Genomic DNA, 24,918 nt, shown 5'->3' with positions numbered 1-24,918 from the left:
GGTGGGTGAGATTAGGAGGCAATAGGGAGCTAATAATAAGTACAATAAAGTATAATTTTAGAAAATGTTCTAAAATTGATTGTGGTGATGATGGCATAACTCTTTTAAATGTTTAAATCACTGAATTGTATGATATATAAAATATATGTCAATAAAGCTGTTAAAAATTCTATTTCGTGATCTAGAAGTTTTCATTCTGCGTTGGTTCATCAAGCTAAACACTTATTAATATATAAGTATAAATAAATCCTAAACACATACTCATGGAAAAACTGAAATTTAGAGCCATTTCATAAAGTAACCAACTCTTATTCTTTTAAAATGCCAACAGTATGAAGAAGGAAAGGCCCAGGAACTGTGCAGAATGATGAGCTTTAGGTCACAGAGAAATGTTCACATGTACGAATAGCTCCTGAGGGTAAAGAAACAAATTGTTTAGCTACAAAGAAGAATCGAGAAATTATAGAATGGCCATAGAAAGAAAATAAATGAGAAGTTATTGAGTAATATGAATTATTTCAAAATTATTATTCCTGAAATAAGCAAGCTGTAGAATAATACACCCAGTGTGAGACTATATTAAGTTTAAATATATGAAACAAATATTTGTATATGTATGTATACATGTTAAAACAAATACACAGTAAAACAAACATGGCAATGGGAAAGTTATAAAATTACCTTTGGGATGTATTTACAACAAGAATAGAATTAAGGAGGAGTACACACAACTTTACAAATCTCTCTAAAGTTTTATTTCAAAGAACAAAAGTAGGTCCAAACCAAATATAACCAAACTCTAAGATATGATAAATTAGGCTGGTAGGTACTCTGTACATGTCTAAATCACCCCATAATTAAAAGTGAAAAGATATATAGGCAAAAATGGAAGCTAATTCATTAAAATGTTAATAATGACAGTGGTCTGTGTGATTTTTATTTTTATATTCTTAATGTGTATCTTGTTTTGACAACATCAAAAAACAAATTTTAAGAGAAAGTGAAAAAAGTAAAAGTAATTCCAAAATAAGAGCGCTAAAACATATATGAAACATAAATAACTACTGTAAAAATTAGAATATATGAGATATAGGTGATTACACAGGGGGAAAACATAATCCCAGGTATAAGCCTACACATGCATAACAGAAAAATGAGAAGGGATTATTTGAAACAGAAGACTTTAAAAAAATTATAAATACTGCAAACAGAAAAATTCAAGTAAGACAGAGCGAGGACTCGGGCACAACTGTTCAGGTGAGGGCATTTGACCTCACCTAGGTGCTCCTCAAGAGACAGACCTGGTGATAACAAGCTGGTAAAGATTACAGCCTAGAAACCTTTGGGGGAGTTGTATTATGTTACATGTACTTGCTGTGATTCAAAAATGAATTCCACTAACAACAACATTAGTATATTCACCTTCCTGATCTGGCATCATAAAGTGTAGGTTTATATATTTCCCAAGGAACACATCCAAATACCTACATAATATATATGTAGGTATGTATGTTTCTTAACAGTATATGTACATGACAAACAGAAACCCAGTTGCTGTTGATTTGCTTGTGCTTCACAGCACCCTCTGTGTGTCAGAATAGAACTGGGCTCCAGTGGGTTTTCAGATGTTGCCAGGCTGTTCTTCCAAGGTGCCTCTGGATGAACTTCAACATCCATCCTTTCAATTAGTAGCTGAATTCATTACCATTCATTAACATTTCCCACCATGCAGGACACTATCCAAATACCTATATATGTATCATTTTAAATTTTAAATAAAACTAGATCTTAATAAACATTGTAGTGCAACTTAATTTTTCATTGATCCTTCTATGTAAGTGTACACATATCTACCTCATTCTTTGGATCACTAAGATCTTCTAAACAGTAGATAAATTGGAAAATATTTCTCTGTGATAAAGGCTACTACAAATAATATTCAGTGAAATTCCTTGTATGTCTGAATCAGGCCTTTTTCATCACACATACAATCCTTTCAGAACCTCTAAATAGAAAGCCTGACTAACAGTCTGACCTGGTGGAACAAATGCCAAATGCACGATCACCCTCATGCAAAAAAACAAGAATCATGTCTTGATCTTTGAGTTCACTTGATGCACTTTTTTGGGGTGAGGTGACAATGGCAGCTTCCACTGGCTTGATTCATGTTTGCTTTCAGGGTCTTAAGAATGGCACCATGGCTCGTCACCAGTAATGACCTTGGGGGATAAAGTCTGGGTCACTTTGGAGCTGTTCTTTCAAAGCCCATGTTTCTAGACGAAGCTCTTTACTGGTGAGTCAGAACCAGAGGCACAAATCTCACAGTGACCCTTCTCATTCCCAAATCTTCTATTAAAATTTGCTGAATCAAGTTCCAAGATAGTTCAGAAAACTTCCTTATTTCTTCAATGGTTCATCGTTGGTCTCTGAGCACAAGTGCACACATTTTGTCTATATTTTTGTCCATTTGGGGAGTTGATGGACGTCCAGAATGAGGTTTGTCATCAATCAACATTTCGTCTTTTTTGAAATGAGGAAACCACTCATATACTTGAGTGTTTCCCTTAGTGGTGTATTGTAAGCTAGATTCAATATCACAACAGTTTCTTCGGCATTTTTCCCAAGCAGTAAACAACATTTCACAGCCGCACACTGTTCTCTTAAATCAGCCATCACTAACAAGGTTTGAGAGAAACTGTTTTTACAAAATAATTCACTGTGACCAGAGAGAACCTTCCCAGGCAATGCCACTGAGTGCACTAACTCAGAGGGAGTTGCTCAATGCTTGTCTAGCAGGAAAAATATGTACTACGAAAGCTTCATCCAGCAGGGCCTTTTACATTTTTTTTGGGGGGGGGGGATTTTCCTTGTATATGTACCCAACCAAAGACCCTTGAAAATACATCAACCAAATCCTCAGAGTTGAAAGAAAAAAAAAATCACCAGATTGACAATAGTAGTAGGAGACTTCAATATGCCACTCTCAAGGATAGATAGATTAACAGGACAGAAACTCAACAAAAAAAACTGAAGAGCTGAACAACACAGTCAAATAACTTGACCTCCTAGAGATTTACAGAGTTCTCCAACTAACAGCAAAGAAATACACATTCTTCTCCATAGCACTTGGCTCATATTCTAAAGTAGACCACATGCTCGGCCATAAAGCAAGGTTAAACAAATTCAAACACAAAGAGATAATTCAAACCACATTCTCTGACCATAAAACTGGCAATGAATAATAGAAAGAATAAAAACATAAAGACTCAACAACACCCTACTCAAACAGACTGGGTGTAAGCTCAAATACAAGATGAAATTAAGAGGTCGCTCGAAACAAATGAGAATGATAACACGACATACCAAAGCCTGCGGGGCACAGCAAAAGCAGTTATCAGGGGTCGGTTCATAGCAATTAATGCATGCATCAAAAAAAGAGAAGAAAATAATTTAATATGTTAACACAACACCTCCAACAATTATATCACAATCAACAGCATAAACCCTCCAACAACAGAAAAAAAAGAAGTCATAAAAATTAGAGCAGAAATAAATGAGCTAGACAAAATAACAAGGTGATTGACAAAATAACAAGGTGATTCTTCCAAAGGATCAACAAATTGACAAACTACTAACAAACTTAACTAGGGAAAAGAAAGAACAGATGCAAATATCCAGAATTAGAGACAAAACAGGTAGCATCCAACAAATCCAAGTGAAGTAAGAATAACAGCACAGTATTATGAAAGACTACTACAGTGCAACGAATTTGATCATCTAGACAACATGGACAAATATCTAGAGATGCACCCTATTTCCAAATTAACATAGATGGGCATTAAAAACTCAAGCAGACTCATAGCAAAACAAGAAACAAGGTCATCAAGAAATTCCCAACCAAAAAAGCCCAGGACCACATGACTTCATAGAATTCTACCAAGTAATGAGAGAAGAGCTGTAACCAGTTCTATACAAACTATTCCAGAATACTGAAAGAGACAGCAAGCTCCCAAAATCATTCTACAAAGCCAGCATAACCCTGATACCAAAAACAAGCAAAGACCCCACCCAAAGACAGACATCCCCTGAAAGATAGAAAATTACAGACTGATATCGCTCATGAGCAGAGATGAAAAATTCTCAACAAAATCCTGGCCAAAAGAACCCAACAACATATCAAAATAATAATACATGAATAAGTGAGATTCATACAAGGGATACAAAGATGGTTTAACAATGGAAAAACAATTAAAGTAATGCACCACATAAACAAGATAAAGGATAAGAATCAAATGTTCCAATCAATTGACGCAGAAAGAGCATTTGACAATATCCAACACTCATTCCTAAGGAAAGCACTCTGTAAAATTGGAAGAGAAGGGAAAATTCTTAGCACAAAAGGTCACATGTGAAAAAACTATCTAACACCCATAACTATAGTTCAATTTAAAAGGAGAACAAATGCTGGAGAGGGTGTGGAGAGATTAAATTCTTATTCACTGTATAGATACTTGTATATTCTTATACACTTGTAAATATGTATACCCACTGTGGAAAACAATATGGCGAGTCCCCCAAACAGCTGGCAACAGAAATACCACGTTTTCCAGCAATACCACACTCCAAAGAAATGAGAAAGATCACGAACAAATGTATACTCTCCTGGCTATCAGATAAAATAGCACCTGGAGTCTTCAAGGCTTGTTAAGTTTAATTAGTTAGTGCCAACCTGGCCAATAAACACAGGTGAGGTTAATTGAAGGGCAGAGGGATAAATGGCTCCGTGAGCCTCGCCTTTCTAGTTCTTGGGTCTCTTGCTTTGTGATGGTCAGACCAGGGTGCAGCTGCCTTAGACATTCCCTGCTTCAGCTTGCAAGGCTGACTTCCTCCAAGACATCCCCACGGAAAAGCCGTGTGGACCTACCCTGATGAAGCCCTGGGTGCTGGGGCAGCTGTGTGAAGACCCCTGCCAGCGCTGAGATGCTTACACACTCACTGACTCAGCTTTCTTCCTGCAGTCGGCATCATTGCCTCTGTTTTATGAGATGGAGGAGGACTTTGTGGATTGGTGTTGGACATATGGGTTAATGTTGGACTTGTGGGCTTGGGCAGCGCTGGGTTGGGATGCTTTCTTGATGTGCACTTACCCTGTATATAAAACTCTCTCTTATACATGAGTTGCTGTGGATTTTTCTCTGAAGTACTCAGACTAATACAGCTTGTTTTCTGACAAGCAGCCATCTAAGTGATACATCAACTAAGTACAGAAGAAGTATGCGATCCAATGATGGTAAATTAATTATATAATCCAAATCTGAAGGAGGAATAGTATCAGAGAACAAATTGTGAGATTTTGGTGTGCAGAAGGCTATGGATGACAGTGGAAGTCCAAAATACATCTGCAGGATCTATACTGGGATTGAACCTTCTGTGATTTTCCCTTTAACCATAATTGAGGCATGGGAATAACCTGGTTATAAAAGTATTGGAGAGGTGACCACAATAGATTAAAATGAAAAAAAAAACTGGCACAAACGGTTAAAACCTTGTCACGTGATTCTCCTCTCTGAAACTTTAGGCTTGATCTGGTTTTTAATATTTTCTCTTTCCCCCTCAACCCCCCTCCTTCCTTACTGGGATTTCTCTGTTGTTATTTGTAATTGTGGGTCGCCTTCTGGAATCTTTATTATGTGTTTTTCCAGGTTTCCGAAAAAAAAAAAAAAAATCAGAAGAAGGAAACAACTTTTCTTAAGTACCTGAGAGATCACTGCTTTCAATTCGCCGGAGATCTGAGTCAGCCCAAAAGAGCTTGCCCAATCTGCTATCAAGGGCTAAAGCGATTGGTTTACTTAAGCCACTGAAAAAGAGGACCTCTCGTTCTGTTCCATCCAAAGCAGCCCGCTCAATTTTAGGAGACCTTTCCTGAAGATTGGTAAAATACATATAGCTGAAGAAAAAAAACATAGATAGCATGTTACCAGAGCAAGAAATGGCATTCAATGAGGATATACTTGTTAATGAAAGCCAAGGGAGACAAAGGGATACAACAGATAGAGGTTCTTAGGGAGCTAACTTTAATAGACTAAGAAAGTACTACATACAGATACACCTATGTTTTAGGAATAATATTAAGGAGCAATAACCAGAGAAACCTGAACCTGTTATAATGAGCTTTTTAGTACTTAAAAATAAGTCACATGTGAATTTTTCTTATATTTAATTCAAGATTTTATCCCTCTACTTTAGAAGTATGCTATTTTCCTTGAATTCAGGATCACTTGGATATAATTAAGCACCGAATATTTATTAAATGCAAGCATGCGTATTAAATGACAAATTAGTTCTTGAGATATAGGAACCTGAAGATTAATAAGGAGTTTAAGACTAATAATAGTTAAAGGTAATTTGGAAAGGACTAAGTATAACTAAAGATACCGAATACTAGCTATTCAAGAGGAGGGGAAGTCCTATCTGCCTCCGGGTGGGGTAGATCAAGCAAACTGTCATGGAGGGTGGCAACTGAAGAAGTCTAGCTGCCTCAGTAGAATTTAGAACCACAGCTATAGTGACCACGAAAGGAAATTTTTGGCAGTGATATCAGAAAAAGTACAGGGAAGTATATAGAGAAATGTAAGAGTAATTAGATATAAAATACTGGTGTACAGGGTGCTTAACAATCAATCAATAATGAGTGGAAAAGAAAGGTTAAGGAGGCTCTTAGATGTCAAGACACCTGATCACACTTTTGTTACATACCCTTTCTCTGGGTTTACCACAATGGCTCGAGGTCTGTCCTGGTCTCCTTTTAAAACCACTCCAATTGATCTGCCATCTAATCTTGTTACATTAATGACGTTGGTGGCCTCACATGTCCAGTAGATGTAGCGGCTATAAATATCAATGCTGAGATCATACGGCTGTATTTCTAGGTTTTGATTGGGAACTGAGCTTACAACCACAGTAAAGCCCTGTTGAAAGAAACACACACACACACAATTAGACTCCAAGTCAGATAGTCTTGAGACAATTACTCACACTGCTTATACTTACGTAGTCATACATCTGTAGTCAAGCACTGAACAACAGACATGTCTTATTGCACATTTTAAAGATAATGTGTTCTTTGTTAGCATGCACATAAAAAAATTCCCTTTGGTTATTACAACACTGAGTGAAAACATTGGGGCCATCTTAGTTGTTTTAAGAATCTGATAGTGCCTTAATCACAAATGGGATGGCGACAGTGGCAGCTGTCTCCTGTGAACTGCAGACAAACTAGTGATACCTCTAAACGAAGATTCTCATCTGGAGGAGATTCTAATCCCCAGGGAATATTTGGTCATGCTTGCAGACATTTTTATTGCCAAGTTTCTGGGGAGCTGTCACGTATATCTAGTGGTCAGAGGTCAGGGGTGCTGTTAAACATCCTACCACATACACTATAGCGCCCTATTGCAAAAATTATCCAGGTCAAAACGTCAAGATTAAGAAACCCTGATCTAGACACGTTAACAATTAGTTAAGGATACAAAAACCACATGTATCAATTGCCTTTTTCTCTGGTGCTCAAAATCATTTTTAAAAGGGGTGGAAGGCTTATAAAACCAAATGAAAAAGAGGCTTTGTTCATCTGTTCTATCTGAATAATAATACATGTCATTTACTTGCCAGCTCTGAGGCCACATATTCCTACTGAAGTTACTTAATTGGTTTATAATGTTCTTGGTTATAAAATAGTAGCTATAATTTCCAACTACTGTCTGTATCCTGTTATTTGTCCCAGAACCCTGGTTTATATATTGTGCGGTGCATTCACAAGATACCTCTGTGACTACCCCACATATCTTTAAAAGCTTCAACACTTTAATTTCTTGCTCTATCCTGTGAAATAAAAAACAGAAAAGAAAGAAAATATATACTAACCCAATTTCCTTAGAGCTTACTATGTTCAGAATCCTACTTAACATCATTGTTATAAAGAAGACACAAATAATTATTTATAGTAATCCCAGTCAACACTGCTTGACCACATAAAGCAAAAAAGAATGGAATGCAGAGCCATGACTGGTATTTTAAGCATAGATAAAATTAATCATATGGTTCTTTCCGTAATTATCAAATAGTTTTATTTTTTTAATTTACTGAATTAATGGTAACATATTTTAAGCGTTTCTAATTTTACTGGGATTTTGTTTCTATTTTTCTGAATCTTCAAAATAATAATTAAGGAGTAATATTACTTGTTGCCCTGTCTATTTAATAGTTATTGGTCTATGTGCTTTATATTCATTTCAGATGAAGTATTCATAAGAATTCTATTTTAAGAAAAAGAATTCTATTGCTCTGGGATTAAAAACAATTATTTGGTTTTAGTGCTTCCAACAACCTACATAAATAGTGGCACTATGAAAAATTACTTTATAAATAGAAGAAGGTGATGATGAAAAAACCATTAGCAATAGTATGAGCATCAGCTTTGTTAATATAATTTTTATTTTTATATAATTAATAAGTATTTCTCAAAAAATCATTAGCAGGAAAAAATTACCATGTCAAATATTATTTCAGTTTGAACACAAAAACACACATAAGAAGAGTCAAGTGAAATCAAGCAGTTGGTTAGTTCAGTTATAAGAAGTATATTTTGCCCTCCAGATTCCTTAGCCCTCAAACCTAAACAGAGGTCTGAGGGGCTTAAAGAAAAAAGGAGGAAAGTGACACTGAAGTGGACTTGGAGTCTTGGGACAAACAAGTTCACTTCAAACAATAACACACACACACACACACACAAAAAAAGAAGTATATTTTGAAATGAGCTCTGAATTACCTGGCTGCCATCTTCTTGGGCTTTTCTGATCATGTTTTGTCGTGAGTCAATCCAATAGAGTTGCTTATCCAGTGGGTCATAGTCAATGGCCCGGACATTTCGAAGGCTATGGATAGGAAGGATGATGTCAGGACTCTGTTGTTCATCAATCACCATTCGGTTGATGGCACTCTTTTGACTGAAGAGCAGGAAAGTGGTAGGAGCTTAAAGGAATAAAACAAAAACACAGGAACTGAAATACTTCCCCAAGTCTTGTATCTCCCACCGACCTGACTAGTCAAGTGTTCCCTCACATGAAACAGATGTGAAAACAGGTAAGGCTGATAACAGAAGCCACTCAAAACGCTGGAATAAACTAATCAGCACTCTAATAATCAAGCATGTTATGAATTTATAACTCGCAACCTATTTTCCTTCCATTTCGCTCTACAGAGATTGGGACTTAATTTCAGTGAGTGTGTTGACTTAACCCTGCTTAAAATTGGGGTTTGGTTATGTTAATAAGTATAGGGTGGATCCTAAACCTAATCACTTCAGTCATAAAAAGACTAGAACAAACAAAAACATAGAGAGCAAGTCAAGAATTCCAAAGACAGATAATACCAAGGGCTATTAACAAGGGAGAAATCAACACAGCTGAAATTTGGTTTGGCTTTCAGGCTTCAGTATTTAAGAAAAATTAATATCTATCTTTTAAAATATCCACGATGGTATTTATGCTACAACAGTACTAAGTAACCAAAGTAGTGAGGCAATAGATGAAGCTACATAGAATTCTCTTTAATCTACCAAACGGATACCCAGTGCTCTCTTCAACTGTTCATCTATGTTAGGTGAAAGGAAGACTGGTTTCAAGGGTCAAAACAAACTTCGAGATAGGTTTTAGTTCTCTACACAGTCATTTTATCTTAACCAAGTCAAATTTTAACCAACCGCTAAATAAAGGTTTTATCTACCTTGTCCCTTCCCTAAATTGCTGTTTCTATAAACACTATAAGGCATTATAAAAAGTAAAATTACTAATGTCTATTAGAATTAGTGGGAGCCCTGGTGCTGTAGCAGTTTTGAGAAAGACTTAGTTTTTTCTATGGGAGGTGGCGAGGGCAGTCCTACCCTGTCCTAGTGTTGTTGTCAGTTAGAATTGACTTGGTGGCAGTGAGTTTGGTTTGGGTACACATAATCATGGGTAGGTGGAAAAGGAAAAAAATTATAAGAATTGGAAATAACTACTATTTAGTGAATTAATTCCTAATATGTGTTAAGTATTAGACTATATGCTAATATTCGTTGTCTCGAATTCTCTTAAGAAATCATTTTACATTGTCACTAAATCTTCTGCACTGACTTCAAGATGCACTTTTACTTCTGCCCTACCGCAGCACACTGTATTTCTCTGCCAGGATCTATTCTTTCTGATTTCATCTCTATTTTTTGTTAAATTTATCAATTACTGCACCACACCATACTTCTTGCCATGAACTTACTCTTCTGGATCTAATGTCTAACATCTATCTATATGTAAATATTTATATATATATCATATCTACCTATATTTAGATATTTACACATTTATCAATTTACTCTTAAAAGTAGGATATTAGGCTTCCCCGAGTCCAAAATGTATTTTTTATTTTTAATGGTGCTAGCATAGTGATTTTTATTATTTTTAACGTGAATTATTTGCCAGCACTTAAAAACCAGCAGGTTTTGAAGCCAAAACAAAAAATTTCTGGATTCATGATGGGTTGGACAGCTCTGTTGACATTAGCTAGAACTAAGCAGCAGCCGGATACTATGTTCAGAGCATATGCTCTCTAGTTCTTCTCTCTATTAACTACTATTTTACATCAGACTAATTTTTCTCCTATGCATTTTCAGTCTAGACTATTAAACATTTACATTTTTGACTTCTGCCTTATTCTATGCACTGTAAAAGATAAGAAGGTCGGGCTCCTTAGCCCAATGGAATCACTTGGGGATTCCCTTTACTGTTCTTCCCTTTTGTAAAATTATAAATATAAATTACCATGCACAAAACACACCTGCATACTGTCTCCCTCAATGAAGCTATGCAAATTTTATTGAACTGTTTAGTCGTCGAGTAAACATTTTTCTTAACAAAGCAATTAGTAAGTCGCAAAAATGTACATTTCTCTCCTTTTACTTATCCCTCTCCTTTTGCTAATCAAAAAAATTCTGAATTTCTTCTAATTTTTAATCTAGAAAGATAACTAACTACATGGTGTATAAAATACTGCTTTCTCTTTTAACTGGTTTGCTTTGTTGGACATGCAACTTACCGCTGCAAGTTCTGTTGTCAGTATTAAGAGAGTAGTGAGCTGGACATCCACAAACAAAACCTCCAACTGGGACCGCCAAGCAGAGGTGGGAGCAGTGCCCATTGCTGGAGGCACACTCATTCCATCCTGCCTGCCGAGAGGAGTGAAAGACAAGGATGTCCATCACATAATCCAAATGGCCCTGGATGATGGTGCGGTTTTGGCCACTAGTTTTGTTGGCACGCTCAATGCTGCGTCGGCTCCAGTCTGTCCAGTAGATGTAATCCTGGTACTGAGTTAAGCCAAATGGATGAGGCAAATCATCTGCTATAACTTCACGGTTGAGTCCTATTTTTGGAAAAGCAATAAACGGGGAGAAACAAAAGGGATGAAATATGGTGAGAACTCAAGTGTCTTACTGGCAAAAAAACCCCACAAGAACACAGGTTGAAGCATGCACAGCATTATGTATGCAAGCAACTTTGCAAAAGACAACAATTTATTTAAAAGTAATTCGAAAACCAGACCTGTCTTCTGAAATCAATCCTTCTGCTGTCTGATTTTTAAATCACTGAGGTCATTTAAATTCCTGCAAATAACCTATTCTGATTATGTTTTAGTCTCTACATAGGGGCCTACAGTTTCAACTTTTCTTTTTCCTTCTATCAAAAGACAGAGCTATATATATTTTAATTAGTATAAAGTCACTCCATGAATCAACTCGAGAGTTATAAATGTCCTACCAACAAACGAAATCACCAAGTAATGAAGAGATGTGAATCCAAGTAGCAGGCCCAGTATAAATAAGAACATCAACAACACAGGATATAATTCCCTGACAAGGGAAGAATCTGAGATTGTCATATGAAGTTTTTATTAATAGTATCTAAGCAATGGTAAAAATAAGAGTCACTACATTTTACATAAAAAGAAAAACCATGTGTTTCAATAAAAAGAACTATATAGCTTACCAAGCATATTTGAAGATTCTATTAAGTTGGTATCCAGGTCTGTCCAATAGAGCCTTCTTTTAGTATAATCAATTGTTAGGCCATTTGCTCGTCCCACATTTGGAACTAATGTAGTGCGTTCACTTCCATCCATAGAAGCTCTGTCTATCTTAGGTTTTCCGCCCCATTCAGTCCAATACATAAAGCTAAATTTAAACAAAAAATAAGTAACATTTCACTTTTGATAAGTTGGGGGGAAAGGTAATTATCATGTATAATAACAAAGTATATTCAAAGAAAATATTTTCTAAGTCACGGAAATGGGTGAAAGAAATACTTGCCTACATGTCTCCAATTATTTGGGCACCCTGAACAAAATTTTTTTCTTATAACCCAAAAAGGAAGTGAGTCAGCTTTCCTTCGTCTTTCCAGTGAATTCACTCCTTCTAAACCCTAGGAGCTGGGAACAAACCAGTGATTTCCATGCTGCACCACTTACATGTACACAACTAATATTTCAGCAAACAAGCAATGGATTGAAGCTTGGACCTCAGAAACCGGTTTACTTCTGAAAAACATAACTTCATTCTCAATACAAATAATTTGAGCTTTTAAACGGAATTTATTTTTCGATTTATGTAAACAAGCTCTCTCCATAAACAAGGTGCAGGAGTACATCAAAGGTAAAATATACAGTGCGCCTTTAACGGAAGTCAAAAGTAGTTTCTGTTACCAAAATATTTGGTTCCCCGGTCCAATGAAGCATGCTCTCTGATTAAGAGCAGTTAATCATCAGAGTATGTCAACCGGGCAGCACATACGAGTAGCACAATCCTGAAGTTATAGACTGTTCTTTAGCCTTTACGTATTTCACTAGTTCAAGTTCTTGACTCTAACCTTAGAGCACCCTCATAGCACAGGATTTTTACAGATGAGCTCAAAGCACTAAAAGAAATGTCGCTTGTTGGATGTCTTAGTTCTAGAACCAAATCCACAGCCAGATGGCCTTTCCACAAAACGTGTAAGCCACTAGTTTAGAGACACTGCATGCTAGGTTTGGGAAAGCTCCTCCACATTCCAGCCTGCAGCAAACACCTAAGGACAGATACTTGGTAACAATTCGTGAACATCCTTTAACATCTCAAGCTTTGTTTGCATTTATACTTGTCAGTTGACAGCCGTGTGTATAGCACAAAGGCTACTGAGAAACACTTGTGAAAGAAATGACAATCGCCAGCAGTGACTATACTAGATTCTTAGTTCTAACTATTAAATGTATCTCTCCAAAAACTATTGCTTACAGTCAAGATGGCCTTCATGCCACCTCAGCAAGTTAGTTCAGGAAAGGTGACTTCAATGCAGCATTTTAACAAGATGAGTAACGAGCTGTTCATGGAACAAATGTGATTTCAGGTAAATGTTTAAATTATAGATATGATGAATGTTTATATATTCATGCTGTAAGCTTTTGCTTTTAAATGAGTATTTTCTTCAAATTTGAGATGCTAGCTTTTAAAAATTTGTTGAACCCTGTAAGAATCTTCATCTATCCTTTAAAAATGTGTATTTGCTAATATTTTATCTTATATTATCACTTTGTCCAAGTTTATAAATAATAATCTGACAATAACTGCCCACTTTGAACTCATATTATAAAACTGAACTTTCATGCAATTATTTCTTAGCACACAACACTGTTGTTGTGGTTTACTAAAATGCTGTTTTCATTAAGTAACATTGAGTCAATTCTGAGTGATAACCAACCTGTGTACAACACAACCAAACACCGCCCAGTCCTGCATCATCCTCACAATTGTTCTTAGGTTCGAGTCTACTGTCAGAGCCATTGTGTCAGTCCATCTTGTCCAGGGTTTTCCACATTTTTGCTGCCCCTCTATTTTACCAAGCATGCTGTCCTTTTCCAGGGATTGGTCTCTCTTGACAACATATACAAAGTATGTAAGACAAAGTCTTACTGCCCTAGCATACAGTCTGCTAACTGCAAGGTCAGGGGTTTGAAGCCACCAGCCACTCCTCAGGAGAAAGATGAGGTCTGCTACTCCTGTAAAGTGTTAGTCTCAGAAACCCACAACAGTGAATCAACCTGATGGCAATGAGTTGAAAAGGTTTGGAATTTGTTTAACTGGAGAGGGAGTGCATGTAAATTTCTACTTGATAATGGCTTTTTAAAAAGGATTTTTACTTAGTATTTTATTAGTAATCTTTAATTATCCACTTTGCTCATCTTTACCCCAATATTTTTTGATTTTTTTAAAATAAAAACTTTTATTGGGGGCTTTTACATCTCTTATTACAACCCACACAATCATCCATTGTGTCAAGCACATTTGTACAAATGCTGTCATCACCATTTTCAAAGCATCTTCTTTCTACTTGAGCCCTTGATCTCAGCTCCTCATTGTCCCCCTCCCTCCGTCATGAACCATTGGTAAGTTATAGATTATTATTTATTTTTATATTTTATATCATCCTCTGTCACCCTTCACCCACTTTTCTGTTGTTCAGCCGCCTGGGAGGGAGCTATATGTAGATCTTTGTGATCGATTCCCTCTCTCTCCCCTTCCTTCCCCCCATTCGCCTTGTATCTCTGCTCTCATTGTTGACCCTGAAGGGTTTATCTATCCTGGATTCCATGTTGCGGGCTCTTATCTGTAGCAGTGTGCATGCTCTGGTCTAATCCGATTTGTAAGGTAGAATTGAAGTCATTTTAGTGGGGGAAAGGAAGCATTAAGGGACTAGAGGAAAATTGTGTTTCATTGGTGCTACACTGCACCCTGACTGGGTCATCTCTTCCTGGTGACCCTTCTGTGAGGAGATGTCCAATTGTCTTCAGATGTGCATTGGGTCTCCACTCCATGTGCATCCCCCCCACCCCCACAATTCACATTGGGTATGATTTTGTTCTGGGTCTTAGATGCCTGATACCTCATCCCGTCTACACCATGTGATCACACAGGCTGGTGGGCTTCTTCTAGGTGGGCTTTGTTGCTTCTGTTAGATGGCTGCTTATTTATCTTCAAGCCTTTAAGACCCCAAACGCTCTATCTTTTGATAACCGGACACCATCAGTTTTCTTCGTATTTGCATATGTACCCATTATGTCTTCAGCGATTGTGTCGGGAAGCCTTTACCCCAATGTGAATGGCAAAGTAAAACAGCGAATGATAGTTCTAAAATCAGTGAAATTTTAAATTAATGGTTTCAATAAAGCCTATGGTTTAGATGTCAGAACCCTAAGCACTATTTAAGGCACAAGAAGATATTTTTTTAACGAGGTCATGTTCCCCAAATATACAATGCATTTCAAAAAAATGAAAACATGAAAGTGTTTACCCTTCAGCAGGGTCCAACGCAAGAGCTCTGGGGCTATCTAGGTCTTTCCACACCAACACTTGCCGGTGCTGTCCATCCAACTTTGACACTTCAATTCGATTTGTTCCTGTGTCTGCCCAGTACAAATTCTTCCCAAGCCAGTCTACTGCCATGCCTTCTGGATAATCTAAGCCGAATTCTACCACATGTTCCAGTGCACTGCCATTCATAAAGGCTCTGCTGATGGTCTGTAAAAAAAGAAAAAACGAACAACAAACGATCAGCTACTAACTTACATAATTAAAACATAAAATGGCTATCCACAAAGTAGTTTGGGTTTGGAGAAAATGGTGAAAGAATCATGCTTCCTACCAAAATGCATGCAGAGAGATGTAACTGTTATCTAGCTCTGATAAATGCAACTATAGCCTCAATTTTATTGGCAATTCAGGAAGACAAATAGGAAATCCCTTAAGGACCTACATTTATTCTAATGACAGAAGCGATCAAAATTAGCAATCAAGTAAAAAAGGTGTGACCAGACGGTTAGAGACTCTTAACTGTTTCATGGGCTTTCTGAAGGTAAAAGTAAAGCCAAATCATTGGTACAACCCTACAAAATAGGCATTGCTGTTTTTAAGATAAAGAAATTCTGAAGGTTATACAGCAAAATATTTCATTTGTTTATTTAATAAATGTTACTGAATATCATTAGAGTTCAAAGTTGACTTTAAAGTCTCATGTTCTAATACATTACATTAGATACTAGACTATAAAGGTTATTTAAGTAAACCTAGAACATTCTGAAAGAAGCAGTTAATTCTCCACATTTTCTGGCTAGGAGTTTTCCTCTCCACTATAGAACTTCACTGTGATTTTCAACATTTATATTAAGAAAAGAAAATGGGGGTATGTTATAGAGCCCTGGAGGCAGGGTACATTAAAAATTCAGCTGCTAACCTAAAGGTAGATGGTTCAAATCTACCAGTCTCTCCTAAGGAGAAAGATTTGGTAGTATGCTTCCAGAAAAGTTTACAGCTTTAGTGACCCTTGGGTCTACTCTGTCCTATGATATCACTATGAATCTGAATTGACTCAAAAGCAGATGCTTTTATCATTTATAGCAATTTCCTATCTCAAATCAGGCTCAAATTTTCATGGAAAATTGATTAAAGAATGAGTCTCTGTAAGTTATGTAAGTCGAGCACACAATAGCTTACTCAGCTAATGACAAAAAAATGCTAAGTTTAATTGAAAAAGGTAAACGAAGGCTATGCCTTTAGAAACTTAAGGCCCCAGTTTCAATGCTCCAATTCCTTTTCTAACCTTAAGTGATATATCAGTCCAGTAAATTCGGTTGTCTGTCACATCAAAATCCAAAGCGGATGCTTCTTTGACACCAGTGAGTGGTATGGCCACATTATTGTTGTTAGTTTCCAAAGAAATGCGCCTGATATCTGCTCTCCGAGAAAACAAAAGGAAAGCCTCTGGGACAATACAGGTCTTCATGTCACTGATGAGTTCAAAGCCAATAGGGCAGGCACAGCGCAGGCCCTGAGGCCTATAGAGGCAAAGATGGCTACATCCCCCATTTTCCTCAGCACAGGGGTTGGAACCTAAAAGACGGATTAATTATAAATGGGCATAAGAAGACATAAACACTGATACAATCGATACATTTTCACTTTAAAACATCTAAGCATTTGGTTCACAGAGATGTATGATCATGCCTGTCTGTTCCGAAAACTAGATCTCAGTTCTAATTTCACAGCAGGATATAAAACAATGGCAAAATACTTTCCTTTTACACTCATAAGCTTTAAATAAATTATTACTCATGATTAGATTTTAATTATTTTGATAAAGAGTAATGAGAGCGAACAACAGAATTGCATGTAAATGAATATATTGTATAGCGTAAGATATAGCAAAAAAAATCAGGGTTTCTGGGGATGGGGTGAAGGGATAAAAGGGAGCAGATATCAAGGAGTTCAAGAGGAAAGAAAATGTTTTGAAATTAACTGGTAGCAACTGTACAATACTGCTTGATGTGATTAAACTATGGAATGTTATATCTTTAAGAGATCCCAATAAAATTATTTTTTTTAAAAAGGTGTCGAGGGTAAAAATGAAGTGGCCCATGCAGTATGAAAAACAATGAATAAATTGTCTATCGTGAAAGAAAAAAAGTTAAATGCATGTATGTGCTTATTCAACCCTTCAATTGAAACCGTGTACCCTGAATACTCAGCTAATGTTTAAAAGACCGAGCCTTTAAAAAGATTAACAAATCATCTCCATGCTGACCCGATTTTTGGGGGGTGGGGGGTGGGGAAATGAGGCTCTACCCTTATGGGAGTTTCAGAAAGTTCCTGAAAATACTCATTATTTAACAATTTGTAACACTGATTTTCTAAACTGCTGTCTTTTCTCATTCTTGGCTTCCATCTCGAAGGGAGATCTAGAATTACTTACCAACGATTCGATGAACGTTTGTGGCCTTTAGGCCCATGAGGTCAGGCAGCTGATCTATGATGATTTCCCTCTCTGCACTCCGTTTGTGAACTCTTTCAATGCTCCGCCTCTGCCAGTCAGTCCAGTACACATAGTCACCCAATAAAGTAAACCCAAATATGTGAGGGATTTTGTCTTCCACAAGCACTCTTCTCCCAGAACCGTCAGTATTCATAACCTTTAGGTTTAAATTTAAAGAAAAGAAGAAAAGTGTATAGCTTCATAATCTATGTAAACAAAGACAAATCTAATTGCTTGTTTGTGGTAAACTGAGGGACTCGATGAGAATGGCCGCAGCTAACTCATCCAGGCTCATAATTACGGGTCTGATAAGCTGACTCTGGTGGGGCAAGACTCTCACCGTTATGAGATATAAATTTTAATATACATTCTCAGGACCGGACACAGTCCCTCCAATAACCCACCATAAAGGAACTGTCATAAATTAGTTACCATATAAGATTAATCATTTCTGTGTCTGGCTATTTTACAATGCCTAAAGGTTATCTGTAGATAAAAGCAATCATGTTCTATATAGCCAACTGACCTTAATGTAGTAGCACTCTGGGGAGGTCTCAGGGGGATTTTCAAGGTCAACTAGCACTAGGTCAAGATGATGACTCACTTCACTACTTGTCTATTATGTTATTCATTTATGATATCCCCTATCAACTTTATAATTATGCTGTATGACATGCTTGCCTTATGAAAGATCTGTAATCTCCATTATATGGACCCATTGGAAAATACATTCTCTCTCAGTCCTGACATGGGACGAGGAGCACCTGTGCCCCACTTTGTCTTTCATATTTTCCACAATCACAAGGATGCTCCTGAGGACCTATTCGAGTGTTGGGGACCCCCTCACCCCAACACTTGTATGAAACTTCAAGAGTCATCTTAGCTATTCCTATTTTCAATGCTTTCACAAAATTAAAACATGCTGACTCAGTGAAAATCATTTCAAACATTCAATAATTGACCTTTATTTATCTAATCTTTTGTTGTCCTTCTAAATATGTTGGCAATTTGGGTTTAATAAGAATGCTTGAGTCATATACAGTCTCATAATTTTTGCATATTTTCAAATTATAACATACCTTCACAACTCATACATTATGAATATGTTTCTTTTTCCTGAGAATTTTTCTTTTTTAATATAACCACCCCCCCTGAGATTTACATTAGGCCACAGAGATTGTAAACAGAGTTAATGTCTTTTTCAGGACTCTCTAACCTTGGAATAGTTTTGTTTTTTGGGTTTGTTTTTGCTGCTTTTGTTTAAATAAAAATTTTAAAGGGGTTCTCAGTAAAAGCTCTCATTCTTCTTAGGTTATAATCACTAAAATATCTGGAGGTTATGGTACTTTTTCTTCAACTAAGTCTCAAGAAAGTAGAATGTACCAACCCTATAAACAAAACCTCATTACACACCCTAACAATTTCTGTGAAAGTGGTAATTTCCATAAAAGTTTTTTTTCCTCTTACATGACAATAACTGGCATTAATCTTTTGCACTGAAAGATGCAGAAAAGTAGAGGACAATCCCATTTGCTTGTTTACTAGATTACAATCCAGTTGGGGAGGTAATGTGACATTTAAACCACGCAGATATAGCCATTCTGTCCTATAGATAATTGGGGGAAAATTCAGGATGTTGTACGGTCTCAATCCATCTTGGAGCATCAGCTGCGTTGACAAAAGATTTTCATAATGAAAGAATAGCCCTCATTAAGACACAGACCAACGATGCAGACAAAGTTTCTTACTTGAGTGAGGACCATGGGAAGGACTCTAGAGAGAACATCAGGAGACAGCACTCTGGTGGGTATTAAATCCCAGGACAAAGACCTACAGAGAACAAGATGCGTCTTCTGAAAGCACTTCCTGGGAGAGGGCACAGTGAAGCTGCGTTTCAGGACGACTTGTTCACTCATGTCCCTGTGTTCAGATGGTGTAGTGCTAAAGACAAAATCTTCTTTCAAAATAGAACTTATGGTTATCCAAATACTTCCAATTTCTGTAGGATAGGAGAGGCCCCAAATCCTATCTGAAACCCTTTGAGTCAACTGTATTTCAAAATTCACTTAAAACAATGTTTAGAAAGGTTAATACACTGTAGACAGCTTATTGCCTTCACCTGGGCCTACTGCTGCGCTGTATTTCCAAGCACACTAGCATGATTATAGCAAAACACAGAACTATCCCCACAAAGTGGAATAAAGACAAGCATTAACTTCCCTCACATCACTTCAGGTCACCTTTCTCTCTCTTTTTTTTTAACCACGTGAATGAACAAAACCAACTACTAGTTTTCAGAGCTTTCAGATTTTAAAATTGTTGATGAAGGATTGTGGCTCAGAAATACTTTACTGTTTTCACTCCAATCCCTTGACAAAACTTGAATTTGTATCAGTGTCAATTCTGCTCTTAGATAAGGGCCTTGAGAAGAAAAGAAAGCAAGAGACAGAAAGAAAAACTTCAGCAACATCTGGTAGAGCAATGAAAGTCTTTGGAAGGTCTTTCGAACAGCACAGTGGCCAGGAACTCAAATATTTATTTCTTTCAAGGCAATAATTAAAGGTCTGATAACTTAACCACCTGGGGGGGGGGGGGAACGACGACAGCTAGTCCCTTCCAGATATTTCTTGTTCTCTCACTTTTTTTTTAAATTTTAACAATTTATTAGGGGCTCATACAATTCTTATCACAGTTCATACATATACATGTTCTCTCACTTTTTAAAGCAAAACATTTTTTTCCTTTTAAATAAAGTATACACTACAGAAAGACATAACAAAATTCACATCTATTTCTTCCCTTAATCTCCTTTCTCCTCATCTGTTACCATTTTCACCACAGACTGAATCTGGAATAGTGCTGTTCAATAGAAACATAAACATAAGCAACGTGTAATTTTAAATTTAAAGCACAAAAATAAAACAGGTAAAATTAATCTTAATATACTTTAATCTACTTTATCCAAAATAACTTTATCTCAACATATAATCAGGAAAAATTTTAATGCTGTATATACTGGAGTATAAGCCAACCCAAATATCAGCCGAGGGACCTAATTTTACCACAAAAACTGCATTAAAAATGTACTGAAAACCTTGGCTTATACACGAGTATATACAGTAATTAGATTTTACTTTTTTCCCCTACACTGTTTTTTCAGCATGCATTTTATACTTAAAACACAGACACACGTTCAAGCTAATCTCAGAGTAGCCACATTTAAGGAACTCAAAAACCACATGTGGCCTGTGTAATGAACTACACAAAATCACACTTGCCCCATACTCATTTTGCTCAGTAAAGTCATAAAATACTAAGTGATCTTCATTTACTCTTTCCTTTCTCCCCAGCCATTCCTTAGTCATTCTAAACGTAGATCAAATTACTTGAGGAAGAGCAGTCTCTGATTTAAATAATTTAAAAATATGTCTTTTCTTCTTATAGTACATTTGCAAATTTATTATTTCAAAGTACTGTCTGAGATTTGTACAGCAGCAAAGATATTTCTTTCTTTGATTTACTTATTTTAGGCTATCTCAACATTAGAGTATAACCACTGTAACTTTTAAAATAAAATAATCCATGTTGTCATTTCCTTGACCCTTCCTTAAACTAATATAGATTAGCTCTGTATTAACAATGATAATCTTTTTCTATACATCTGAAATATGTACTCTGTTTTTCAGTGTATCTAAATTCACCATATTACTGCCACGCCCCCAGCAAAAAGGGGAGGGAATATTATGAGCAGCAAGTCTATGGAGAAGTGAGTATTAATGATAATGTACATGGTAACTGGTGTTATTAATAAATGCTCCAGTATTTTTTACTGTGGCTATGATGTGAAAGCAATTATAAGACTCTTCTGGAAGGATCCATAGCTTACACAATAGTTTAATTCTGGGCCTTTGCATCTAAAGAAGCATGCACTTCACTTCCCCCTTACACAGAGTTCTAGGGTAACTTTCTGAAATGTGTTCCCTTTACTTATTTTTGTACAGTTAGTATTGCTATCAGAAAAACAGCTTCTCACTTACAGCCTCTTTCTACTGAGCAAAGGAAGCATCATTCACTCACTACCATCCATCCAGTCAATTCTGACTCCTGGCAACCCTTTAGGATACAGCAGAACTCAAACCGTTCCTGTGGGTTTCTGAGGCTATAAATCTTACAGAAGAAGAAAGTCTCATCTTTCTCCTGAAGAGGCAACACAGTGAAACAATAACATGCTGCTTTTGTCTCAGAGAAAAGCACGTTTTGAATTTATGTCCAAAGAGTAAAAGTTTGAGACAAACTATTGTATTTGTAAATATAGTTTTCAATCCCTGGAGTTCAAAATAACAACACAAATCCTGGTTTTAAAAAAAATTGCTTATATATTCTGAAACCAGAACAAATGAACCATGTTAGGTCATTCCGAAAGATGACCCTCATGCTTTAAAAGTTGAGCCAACATTAATTAAACCTCTGGCAACTCTTGAGGGTGTGTTCCACTGTATTACTTCAGAGTGATTTAATTAGTTAAATTGAAATTAGGCTTCTGTCACTTCTAAAATCTTTCTCCAAATCTGAACCAGTGTCTCTGGTGGTTTCAGCTGTTTCAACCACATTGTGGTATGGATTTAACATTCTGAGGCATTACCAAGTATTACAAACCACAGTGAGAATACAGGCTACAACAGGAAGCAGATGCAGGTTAACCAAAACATTACCTCCACAGACAGGAGGTAATGGCAAACCTTCTGTAGACATCATATCCGGTTTCTTCAGCAACTTCACATTAGCTCATTAAGTGTCGGGATGGGATTACCCATGAAATCTTGGAATGTAGCCAGTCTACTACCAAAATTGCTGCGCTGCAACTTCACTTGACTGGACATGTTCAAGGAATAGATGACAGTAGGGCAATCGTGAGAATGCTATAAAGCACCACAGAGACGCTCAAATTACGTTCACAATGAACCAATCTTCTTCTAATGCCCCAGTCAATATCCAAACCGAGCAAAAGAAGGAAACAGACATGGTGAGGGTGGGCTGTGCTACTCTTTCTCTGACAGAGTATCCACATGACAACATAGTATCATCAAGGATGTTGACATCTACAAAATAGAATATATAACCATGGAAGTGAACATTTTAATCATGCAGATCCTAGCTAAGATGGCAGAAAAATGCTGTGGACTCCACAGGAGAAATAAAAGGGAGCAAATATTTTCCAGGTCTGCATTTAAAACTACTTTTAAAGACATATTACAGTTTAATACAAGTGAATTTAATTGGGAAAGAGAAAATATCCTGGACCAACGCAAACTTAGTGCCATTGCATGGATTCCAACCCACAGCAAATCCTATTGCTCAGGAATGCAAATATTTCACAGGCACAGATAGCCTCGTCTTTCTCAACAAGAGCAGCTGGTGGGTTTGACCCACCAATGTTTCAGTTAACTGCCCCCAACATTAATCCACTGCACCATCTGGACTTCCTACAGTCATATTAGGCAGTCTTACAAATATTTTTACAGAGTCATACTTACAATATTAGACATTTTGAAATTACTACATTATTTTGCACAGAGTTAAGAATTGCTATTGCAATCAACATACGACAAAAACAACACATTTCCAACAAAAACAGAGGGAAGATAATTGCTATTACAAACAATATACCATAACAAACAAAAATTTCCAACAAAAACAGAGGGAAAGTATTGCTCTTCTTTACAATAAAATTTCAAATAGCAACTACAGAAAGAAATGGAGAACAGGGTATCAATGATAATTTCCTGGTGAGCTTATAATTACGTAAAATGAACCTAGATTAAAGATATGTTATTCTTGAAAAATTTTTAAATCTGAAATAATTTCAAATTTAAAATAGAAGCAGCAGAAGATAGGAATCAGGGAACTCAAGTTCTTGTCTTTTCCTTCCAAATGAAAAGCTGTATAACGAACGTAGGGTAAACAGAAGAACCATATTAAGCAAAAAAAATCCCCAAACACTCAACTTTTGGCAAAAAAAAAAAAATCTAGGCTAGGAAGAAGTGCTGCAAGATATTTACGTGAGTATATGGCTCTATGTGAGCAATGTTTAATTCTATAAATATCTGGAAAGAGCTTCCTTTCATTTTAAGATAATACTTTGAAAACCCCTTAAATTTGTTTACTTACCTACAGACTAATGAAATTATTTCTTTTGTATTTTAAAAAGAACTAAAATACGGAAGCAATATAAATTCCTCACCAAGTACACAAGTCATTAAAGTCAACCCCAAATTAAAAGTAGATAAACCAAAAAAAGAATAAAAAAAGTAGATGAACAATAAAAAGCAAAACACACACAAAACCCACATGAAAAGGTGCTATGTTAATTACCCAAGGCCCCTAATTTCATTACTACTTACAAATTCTGGAAGTATGGCAAATTTCTGACACTGAAATCACAACTGAAATATTTAACACCATTCTACTGAAAAATCTCAATGGAATAAAAGGCATTCCAATTCTTCTCAGAGGTTATTTCATAATAAATCTAACAAAAACAATTATAGCATACAGAATGGAGAGTTTGGGAAACCTATTAAAGTTCAACAATAAAAAATTACAAGATCTGAATTACAACATTCTTTTCTTAGGGGGCAAGGGCACATCACAGTCTTTATGTCGACCTTTACAAAACAATGGAAATTTAAATTCTTTTCACACTTTGCAATAACATTCAATGCTTTGAAAAACACGCAAGTTCTTATAATGTACGTTTGAAATTCTTGTAGAGTATGTATTAAAAGACAGGATTTTTGGATCACACAGTACATATACAATTTAAAAATTAGTGGACATTTGTTATTTATTTTGGCTAGTCATCAACTAATTAGCCTTTTTATGCTTCGGTAATTGGTGGAAGGCAAAATCTAGTCTCCATTATGTTGGGCAGTGTCACTGAATGAAAGAGGAACATTCTGAACAGATCTAAATGTTTATATTGTAGACAACCTTA

At 36.3% G+C, this 24,918-nt stretch overlaps 1 protein-coding gene across 3 annotated transcripts in view; it reads right to left on the bottom strand.

Annotated features, from left to right (window-relative positions):
• LRP6 (LDL receptor related protein 6) overlaps positions 1–24,918 on the bottom strand; it is a 167,233-nt gene that overhangs the window by 27,660 nt on the left and 114,655 nt on the right. For all 3 annotated transcript variants that reach the window (XM_075552057.1, XM_075552056.1, XM_075552058.1), the window contains 8 exons: positions 17,865–18,081; positions 16,716–17,005; positions 15,411–15,637; positions 12,078–12,262; positions 11,128–11,454; positions 8,828–9,030; positions 6,757–6,968; positions 5,757–5,947 (listed from right to left, as the gene is read on the bottom strand). In XM_075552057.1, the coding sequence (XP_075408172.1) occupies positions 5,757–5,947; positions 6,757–6,968; positions 8,828–9,030; positions 11,128–11,454; positions 12,078–12,262; positions 15,411–15,637; positions 16,716–17,005; positions 17,865–18,081 (1,852 nt within the window). The remainder of the gene's footprint in view (positions 1–5,756; positions 5,948–6,756; positions 6,969–8,827; positions 9,031–11,127; positions 11,455–12,077; positions 12,263–15,410; positions 15,638–16,715; positions 17,006–17,864; positions 18,082–24,918) is intronic.

This window comes from Tenrec ecaudatus, chromosome 6 (assembly GCF_050624435.1).
Source record: "Tenrec ecaudatus isolate mTenEca1 chromosome 6, mTenEca1.hap1, whole genome shotgun sequence".
Taxonomy (NCBI): domain Eukaryota; kingdom Metazoa; phylum Chordata; class Mammalia; order Afrosoricida; family Tenrecidae; genus Tenrec; species Tenrec ecaudatus.
The sequence above is the reverse complement of the archived record's forward strand: the minus strand, read 5'-3'. Positions and strand labels throughout refer to the sequence as shown.